The sequence below is a fragment of the Camellia sinensis genome, chromosome 6 (genome assembly GCF_055761805.1).
Source record: "Camellia sinensis isolate YWXY chromosome 6, ASM5576180v1, whole genome shotgun sequence".
Taxonomy (NCBI): domain Eukaryota; kingdom Viridiplantae; phylum Streptophyta; class Magnoliopsida; order Ericales; family Theaceae; genus Camellia; species Camellia sinensis.
The window spans coordinates 197,296,706-197,305,967 of NC_138966.1; the positions used below are offsets into that span (position 1 = coordinate 197,296,706).

General features: G+C 31.9%; 1 protein-coding gene across 1 annotated transcript; it reads left to right on the top strand.

Annotated features, from left to right (window-relative positions):
- The first annotated feature begins 1,096 nt into the window (after window positions 1-1,096).
- Window positions 1,097-7,217, top strand: LOC114321475 (putative histone-arginine methyltransferase 1.3). Its single transcript, XM_082872927.1, has 10 exons — window positions 1,097-1,223; window positions 1,324-1,393; window positions 1,811-1,907; window positions 2,515-2,569; window positions 3,275-3,358; window positions 5,691-5,768; window positions 6,216-6,319; window positions 6,401-6,573; window positions 6,665-6,816; window positions 6,969-7,217. The coding sequence occupies exons 1-10, from the start codon at window positions 1,164-1,166 to the stop codon at window positions 7,053-7,055; spliced, it is 960 nt and encodes a 319-aa protein (XP_082729053.1). The 5' UTR covers window positions 1,097-1,163; the 3' UTR covers window positions 7,056-7,217.
- The last annotated feature ends 2,045 nt before the right edge of the window (window positions 7,218-9,262 follow it).

Below are 9,262 nucleotides of genomic sequence, written 5' to 3' on the forward strand. Positions count from 1 at the left end.
CCATTGTGCATTTGACCAATGGAAGAATGAAGTGGTTGTTCAAGGTGCTCTTTTGATATCCGCCTATAATTTTTGTTGAAAAAATGGATGTATATCTAGTCACCTGTTTGATACAATTTTTTTGTTTTGATTTGTTGCAACCCCTTTTTCCCTATTTTATATTTTGTTTAGTTGTTCTATTGAGTATTGTTTGGTCATTAAGATTCTTTAGTGCTTTGCTTGTAATTTGTACAAAGAACAATCGTATCTTGCATGGAACTTTAAATGAGGTGAAGCTTCTATTTGAAGTCATATGTCCCAACTTATTTTGAATGCTTTTGCATAAGATTGTGCCCTAATAGCTATAGGCACTTTAATTGGGTGTTGTATCTCTGTTGGGCATGCGTTTAGTATTGACACCTCTTGGGCATACTTCGGTGATGTGTCCCTAACTCAGATTAAATTTAATTATTTTGGACACTTTCACACGTTTCAAATACTTCTTAAGATTGCCCAAGTGTTCATTAAAATTTTTTTTTGACATTTTTTGATAAGTAAAATTACATTAGAGAAGGTGCCAAGGGGGCACCACCCTTATACAATGAGAAAAGAAAAAAAAAATCCCTAATTAAGATGGAGAAATTGAGATTTTGAATGAGGAGCAGTTGTAAATCATGGTTTAGAGAAGCCTAATTGTTTCTTGTTTTCCCTTGCAGGATCATGTGAACCAAATGGAACATTATCAGCTTCTAAAAGCAAGTTTGATGATAAGATAGAGTCATCTTCTGCCAAAATGTATTTTCATTACTATGGACAATTGCTACATCAACAAAATATGCTACAGGATTATGTGAGGACAGGTAATATTACTGAGCTTTGATTTGTTGCTTGCTGATCTTGTTGTAGGTGTTTACCTTCTATGTTTGTAATTAAAAATTCTTTGTTAAAGGCATATGTGCCATTGTGCTGCTGGTAAAATGCTTTGTATCTTGTCAAACATTTTTGTTTTCCTTAATTGTAAAGAAATGCATGTCTATATTGAGTAGTTATAGATCACAAGGTGAATCTTTGTTTGTTGGCTTCTAGAATTCTATCCCAACTCCACCCTCTCTTTTTCTCTGCCTCACTTTTTTTTCTCATATCAGGCTGGCGCTAAACATGTTTATGCAGTGGAAGCATCTGAAATGGTAGAATATGCCAGGAAACTTATTGCTGGGAACCCATTGTTGGCTCAAAGAATTACGGTGCAATTTTTTGTTTTCTTGCATTTCAATTTAAATGTTAACGGAGTTAGAACACTGTTTCTTATCCTTTTTTGGGGGCATGTTTTCACTTAAATTATAGGTAGTCAAGGGTAAAGTTGAAGAAGTTGAATTGCCTGAGAAAGTAGATATTTTGATCTCGGAGCCAATGGGTAAGCTTATCATGGCATGTGCGCTATTGACAAATTCTAGTTAACTATGGCATTTTCTGTGATATTAAACATATAATGCCATGTTTGTTTTTTTTATTATTACTATGCAATTTAGTGACACCATCAATGTTATGTTACAAAGTGTGTGTGCGTGTGTTTTTTTTTACCCTCTTTTCTGGTTAAGTAATGGAGACACTTTTGTAACATTATAGAATTGGCATGAAGTTAGTATATGCTTGGACACAAGTGAAAATTGGGAAAGATATCTATTAAAAAAGTGACACATTGTGGTATTTTAGACTGGCACTCCGCCCAGTCTGCATGTTGGACAATCTATTCTATTAATAGTGATGGGGAGATTATCTATTGTTTTTTATGCACAGAATGAAGTCTCAGAATCTTTTTTTCTTCTTTTAGGGACCTTGTTAGTCAATGAAAGAATGCTGGAGACCTATGTAATTGCAAGGGATCGGTTCCTTGTTCCTAATGGAAAGATGTTTCCTACGATTGGAAGGTGATTGTACATGTCTTATTTTCTATGATCTTAATGATTTTTGTACCTACACAATACCATGGAAAAATGTTTAATGGTTCTCATTGTCAAACTCCCTTAATCTCCTGTATTAAATTAGAAGACTTTCAGTTACTAGCTTGACTTCCCTCTGTGAACTTATGTGCTTTGACTTTTCTGCATACGTTATGGTGCAAATATCATGCATGGAACATATTGGAAATTCTATAAGAGATGGAAGAAACTCAATTCAAAAGCAGCCATGCTAGTTGGCAGGATTCTAGCTTTAGGCCTTGCTTAGGATGTTAAGTACGTTAATTATTGATGTTTCTGTGTTTTTCTTTGATATTTATGTCCGGAACAGTTTTTAAATTTTCACTATGGACTATAAGTGGGAGGGTAGGTGTTATTTATTTATTTATTTGTTAGTGGCTTAGGTATATAGTGGGGTTGGGGTTGACTGAACCCAAAGTGTAGCAAGGGTCCCTAGGAGTGCCTACATATATTTGTTTCACTGTGTTTTATCATATTTGTTGCAAAGATTAATATGTGTGCTTTGTTATGTGTCATTTGTTTGGGTTCTGATGTTTAAGTTTGATTGCTCCTGCAGAATACATATGGCACCATTCAGTGATGAATATTTGTATGTTGAGATTGCAAATAAGGTAAGTGAAATGAGTTGAAGCATTTGTAGGGTTAATCACTATCATGTACCCTGTGATTAAGTGAAGGTTAAGAATGATATGTGAAATTTGCATGACCCCAATTGTAGGTGATTTTCCCCTCCTATTTCTTGTCAAAAGAATTCAATTTCAGTTTTTTTTTTTAAATTTATTTATCAAAAATAAAAATAAAAAATTCAGTTTTTAAATGTAAGTTGACCTTTTGGAATCTATCCAATTAAATAGTGATCGAACTAGTCTTACACCTATTTGTATGCAAATTGTAGTGAACGTTGCATTTTACTGGGACAAAGTCCTGGATCAAAAAATCAGGAACTTGTTTGTGCTGTTATTTTACTTGAGAAATTAAACAAGCAAAAAGGGGACTAAAAACAATATTAGGTCATTGGATTATTTGTAATTTTGGGTAAGATACATTAAATTATATCACTGCTTTTACCCTTCATTATTTTTCCTTGCAAATATGCTGGGCTCTTGTGCTCTTCTTTAATGAAGATAATATCTTCACTAGGAAAATTTTGTCTTCTGTTTTAGAATCAGTTTATTTTTGTTTGGTCACTTGTTGCTAAATGCATCCATTTGCTTTATATTGTTTATTTGTTACTACCATAAAAACTTGTTTTTTGTTGTGTTTTGGTTTTTTTGGCAATGAAAGTGGTCTAATATTTTTTACTCTTATCTACGCAGGCCCTCTTTTGGCAGCAACGAAGTTATTATGAGGTTGATCTAACACCTTTATATGGATTTGCTTTCCAAGGGTACTTTTCTCAGGTTCGTCTTACTTGCAAGCATAATTGTCAAATCGGGATTCGTACCATGAATCGAAATGGTTTCGTACCGAATCGCGAATCGTGAATCGTGAATCGTGAATTGTAAATATTCGGTCACTTTTTTAAATTACTTAAAAGCATATATATCCATACATTTAGATATCAAATATATCTTATGAATATAAAATATTTAGACTTAAATCTATGAAAATGTTATTTTGAATGATAATCACGTAGTTTAATAGGTAAAAAGTTAACAAAGTTCGTATGTAAGATCACCATCTTACCTTTTTCTTTTTTAGATAGTTTTTATCAACCATTCTTAATAAAGATAATAACAAATAGATAAAACTATCAATTTTCAAAGTAACAATAATTAACAATGATATTGATATTTGGACAATAAACAAACATACTTTTCAAAGTAATAGTGAGCAAATAATAAGAAATAATTAAAATATTTTAAAAGGTATAACTAACCTCACACATATAATATTCAATTTAATAAACTAACAATAGATAATTCATAGTGTAACTTTAATTTTAAACATCTTTAGAAGATATATTATGATTTTTTAAAGGGAAAAAAAATGAGAAAGTTAAAAATATGTCGAGTCTGACTGAATCTGATTGGATCCTATTAAAAATTCCATGATTCCTAAAATAACAACAAATCATGTATATATGTTGGTTATTTTGGTATTAAATGTTATTAGAAGTTGTTTATGTCATTTTCACTAAAAAGATAGAGAAAAAACGTCTAAAATATGTCAGACATAATAATTTCAAAAATTACATAAATCGTAAAAAGTGAATTAAATTGTGAATCGATTGTGAATCGTGCAATTCACTAGAGATTCACTTCGAATACCCATAGATTCGTATCGATTTTGCAAGAATTGCGAATCCTAAGATTTTGATAGCAGAACTTGCAAGTACTACAAATATTATTGAATTTTTAAGATGGTGTCACAGTTTTCTCATTATGCTTGGCTTTAAATGTCTACAAGTGCATTATAATGCATCTTATTTGTTGAACCTATTCCTGCTCTTTTCCTTCAATAATTTAGTTGTTGATACATAGAGTTTGGTTTGTAGAGGTTAGTTCTTTGAAGTTACATCTTTTGTTTGTTATGCAAAATTTTCTTATTATAAAAAATCACCGTGAAGAACAACATCACCATTTAAAAGCTCTAGAAGGGTATTTTGATTAATAAAATTGGGAGTAGAGAAGAAGGATTTATGTAAACGACCCCATTTGATGAGTTTGGAGGCTTGGTTTGGTTAAAGTTGGGATAGCTGTAAGTAGTGATCATTTGAAGAATGTAAATTTTTCTTAGAACTTCATTTTCATGTAGGATTTAGTTATTTCTATATTGCATGGGTACACACCAAGCTTATGAGTTTTGATCCCATTTGTAAGAGTGTCTTCTTTACCAAGCAGTGGAGATTTTGTCCACGCACATCTAATTCAGATTATCTATAACCTTAGATTGTAAGCAATTTTGAAGTATGTGTACCTTCTAGAACGTCAATAAATTTCATTCTCTTGTTAACACTGAAATAACTAATAATTAAATCCACTAGCATGAATCATTCCCTATTTTACTGGTTCACAGTGGGATTTTTTTTTTTTTATGAAAGGTAGCCCGCCCCTTGGATTGCCACCCTCAAAATCTTTTCAAACATATGGAAATGACATTATTTAAGATATCATAACAAAAAGCAGATGGTCTCAAGGCTTGTTTGAGATGATTTTATTTGTGGCAGGTCAATGTTCATTGAGGTGTGTCCTTTTGGAAGAATCTGTTATTTGTCTTCATTAGAAGAGTTCTCTCTCTTCCATGATGTGGATGATGTGGTCTGTGTAGAAAGAAAAATTAGGAGAAACTTTTAAGGGATTCCAGTTGAAAGTAGAAACTGTGAACACTCACATTGTTAGATTGTGGTAAATCTTGATACAGTCACTGACAGAAAAAAGCTGCCTGCAGTTTCCACATATGAATTGAATTAGGTCAATTTGAACACTCATATTATAAATGTGTTGGCAGGAAAGCATTGTTGAAAGGTTCTTGAAGCATTCAAGTACAATGTGTGTGTGTGTGTGTGTGTGTGTGTGTGTGTGTGTGTGTGTGTGTGCACGCCATGGTTACCATCAACTTGATGGTAAAGCATTGTTCAAAGGTTCTTGAAACTTTCGAGTACAATGTGTCTGTGCATACACTTCTGTCTGTCATGTTTATTGACAGTAATTATGTTGGCTTTTCTGTTTTTATCATGGTGACCTCTAATGATCTCTCTCTCTCTCTCTCTCCCCTTTACTTTCTGTACAGCCAGTGGTGGATGCTTTTGATCCTAGTCTATTAGTGGCTCCAGCAATATCTCATACGATTAACTTCACTTCTATAAAGGTATTAGTTAACTGTCTAAATAAGAACTATCACTTGCCAACCACAGTAATATTTATAAAAAAAATACTTGTTTCTTTATTAGCACAGCAATTGTTCTTTCATAGTCCATGACTGGTGGGCATTCATGGATTTGAAGAGGTCAAGTTAAAAAGGTTTTGTGGAATGGAATTACTGTTTCTGTAACTATGGAACTGCTGAAATTATGGATCACAAAGGGGGTCTACTAGGGTACAAAAATGTCGGAGGTTTTGATAGCTGCTCACATTGTCTTTCTTTGCAGGGTATATATGGATTTCTGTTTTGTAAACTTTGTGGGATTGTTTGGGCAATGGAATATGATGCAACCTGATTATGAAACTACCCATAGAGGCTGTAATATATCCATGTTAAATGGGATTGAAGTATGGAATAAAGCTTGATGATTGTCTTATATTTTTCATTCTGCAGGAAGAGGAGTTGTATGAAATTGATGTTCCATTGAAATTCAAAGCCCCTGCGGGTACTAGAATTCATGGGTTGGCATGTTGGTTTGATGTATTGTTCGATGGGAGGTAATCATTTGATGTTTGATTAATAATGTTCCTCTCTCTCTCTCTCTCTCTCACAACCATTGTTAATTCCTCATTCTACAGTACTGTACAAAGGTGGCTGAGCACAGCTCCTGGTGCGGCTACAACCCACTGGTATCAGCTGCGTTGTGTCCTCTCTCAGCCACTTTATGTCATGCCAGGACAAGAAATTACAGGTCAACTCCACATGATTGCACACAATGCTCAGAGTTATTCTATTAACTTAACGATGACAAGTTAGTGTTCATGATCTAACTAGTTCAGTTGTATTTGTTTGTTAATAGGATTCTTTAAATGTTCTAATTAGTGGTAAATGAACTTAAATAGCTAAAAGTTGGGCCGCTGGTGCCGGACAAGGAGGAATAGTCCATACATCATCCGGCAAATTTGATCTCAAAGAGCCCTATTACCGAATGTCTCAACCCCAAGCCTATTCAATTGCCCAAGATCAACCAACACATCATCTAAAAAATACACAGGTATTGAATCATCTTTGTCATCATGTTGTGATCCTCATGATTTGGTTTTGAAACAAAGGAATAATGGCACACCATGCCTTGCCATTGTTTTGCTTTTCCTATGCATTTGGTCATTTTTCGAATTGTTGGTGACTTGGTTTGCTGCTTGGCAGGATATACAAATACAATCACAGGAAGAAGAAGCATTTGAGTTGATGCATCAACCATCTCAAAATGTGGATATTGAGTACATTGAGTGAGTCACTGAAAAAATAAATAAAAAGAAAAAAGAAAGAGAAGCTACTGAATATTGATTGATTCTCTGTAAATTATATCAAAATGAGTAAAAAATTTCATTGTTCAATACCCGGAGAATATCAAGATTTTGACTAGTTGAATAATCAAATGTGGCTTGCTTCAAATTATGTTATCTTGATAACCATTTATACTAGTACAAATTTTCACCGTTATACGAACAAACCTACCAATTAAGTGTTTCTGAAAGAAAATTTCAAATTTCAGAAAATGTTGAAGTGGTGACTGCTAGTTTCTAGGAGCTAGTTCTATTTATACGGTCACTGTTACTTCTTCCGAGATGGAGAAAAACAACAAATATTGAATTATACTACTTTTCCGATTAAATCTCTAGAAATTAAAATTTTCATTCAAATATGCCTTCTAATTTTTCAATTTGATTTTGGGAACAAGTTTATAAGCCAAATTTGTTGACTTATATATGTCAAATTACCTTTTAACTTTTTTAAACGTTTTTTTCGTAATGAAGTAAAAAGGCCAACTTATAAAACACTTCCTAAAACATTCACTTTTGAAAGTTAAAAAGCATAGTTTGTGACCAACTTAAAAAACAAATTGACAAAATTAATTCTAAGGAGTTTTTATACTTTTTTTGAAAAGTTCGAAGAATTGCACATCGTTTTGGAATGTGTAAAAAATTTTATATTTCAAGTCATTTATGTACTCGTTTTGAAATGTTTTTTAAATAAAAAAAAATTCACATATAAAAATTCATTCCAAATTGATTCTCATATATTATATATCTTACCTTTTTAGCACAAAAGAAAAAAAGAAAGAAATATAATAGAAATAAGAGTATAACTAAATCTAGTTTTTAAATAATATATTAAATCTATCTTTTCAAAATTAATGGGACTAATTGATCTATAAAAAAATCTTTAAGGTTAAATAAATCACCATTACTCAAGATCAAATTTATAAGTAAGTTTTTCATTTTAATATTTATTTATAACCAAACCAAATCAAATGGAATCAAACTTTGCATATCAATCAATTGGGTTGACCAATTTGAATATTTTTTTAATATCTATTTATATTCTAAAAAAACAAGAAGATAAAATGGAAAATTTAGTCAGAGTTTTTTAACAAAAAATAAATCTAAAAACATTCCATTTTCTTAAATAATATAATTATAAAAAAAAATATATCTCACCATTTCCTAGGATATACTTTTTAAGTTTATTATAATGAGATTCACATATTCCTTCTCTATAATTCTTGTCATCCAAACATAATCAAATAGAAATAATTGGTCCATGAAAGAGATATCAGATCAATTCTTGAACTTATTTTTATCCATTCAATGTTATACAATTCAATTTAAGAAAATTCCTAAAATTCAAGTCTCTTCATCTCTTTAACCACCAAAAAAAAAAACTTAATTTCTACTTCTATCTCTTCATCTCCTCTCCTCTCATTTGTGTCCTACTAAAGAGCAAAAAAATAAAGAAAAAGATAAAAAGAAAATATAAAAAAGAAAAGAGAGCAAAAGTTATATATAATTATGTGAAAGAATTCATCATTCACTTGGAGTCAAAATTGTTAGTCTCAGCTAATTCTAGACTCTGTTTGGGAAAGTCTCATGGACCTTGACTTCAATTCCGCACTGGTGGTTTATCATCGTCTACTGCACACTTTGCACAAAACACAACACCAACCGTTTAATATACTATTTATAAGATTCATACATAATATTTTCATTTTCATTGTATTTACATTATAAATTTAAATACTGATTTAAAAAATTAAAAAAAAAAACTTATATTTCATTCATATTATTTAGAGAAAATTAGTCTAACATCCCTCTCCAACTTTTAGCAATGGGAGAGGTCCACAATAAAAAAAATTTGTAGTCTAAGGTCCCTCACCTATACCCATATATAACACCCATTCTTTCATTTTCTCTCCTCTCCCTTCTTGCACCAAATAACTCTCTCTCTCTCTCCTCTTTGTCTGCAACATTGTTCAAAGCTTCATTGGCATTGACTACGACAGAGGAATTCGCACTAACAAGATTTATAAAGCTGATCGTCGATTTATATGAAGATTCTTGATAATGCTTTATACAACAAGATTTATATGAAGCAACGCACTAGTCCTCATTATTGTTCCTCCAATCACTAGTCCTCTGATGAAGATTCCTCCGTCAACA

What these genes read in the sequence shown, in the direction of transcription:
- LOC114321475 (XM_082872927.1), top strand. Translation starts at nt 1,164, where the DNA reads ATGGTAGAATATGCCAGGAAACTTATTGCTGGGAACCCATTGTTGGCT. An exon ending in TGTTGGCTCAAAGAATTACG is followed by an intron (nt 1,224 to 1,323) that starts GTGCAATTTTTT and finishes CTTAAATTATAG; the next exon opens with GTAGTCAAGGGTAAAGTTGA. An exon ending in ATGTTTCCTACGATTGGAAG is followed by an intron (nt 1,908 to 2,514) that starts GTGATTGTACAT and finishes TTGCTCCTGCAG; the next exon opens with AATACATATGGCACCATTCA.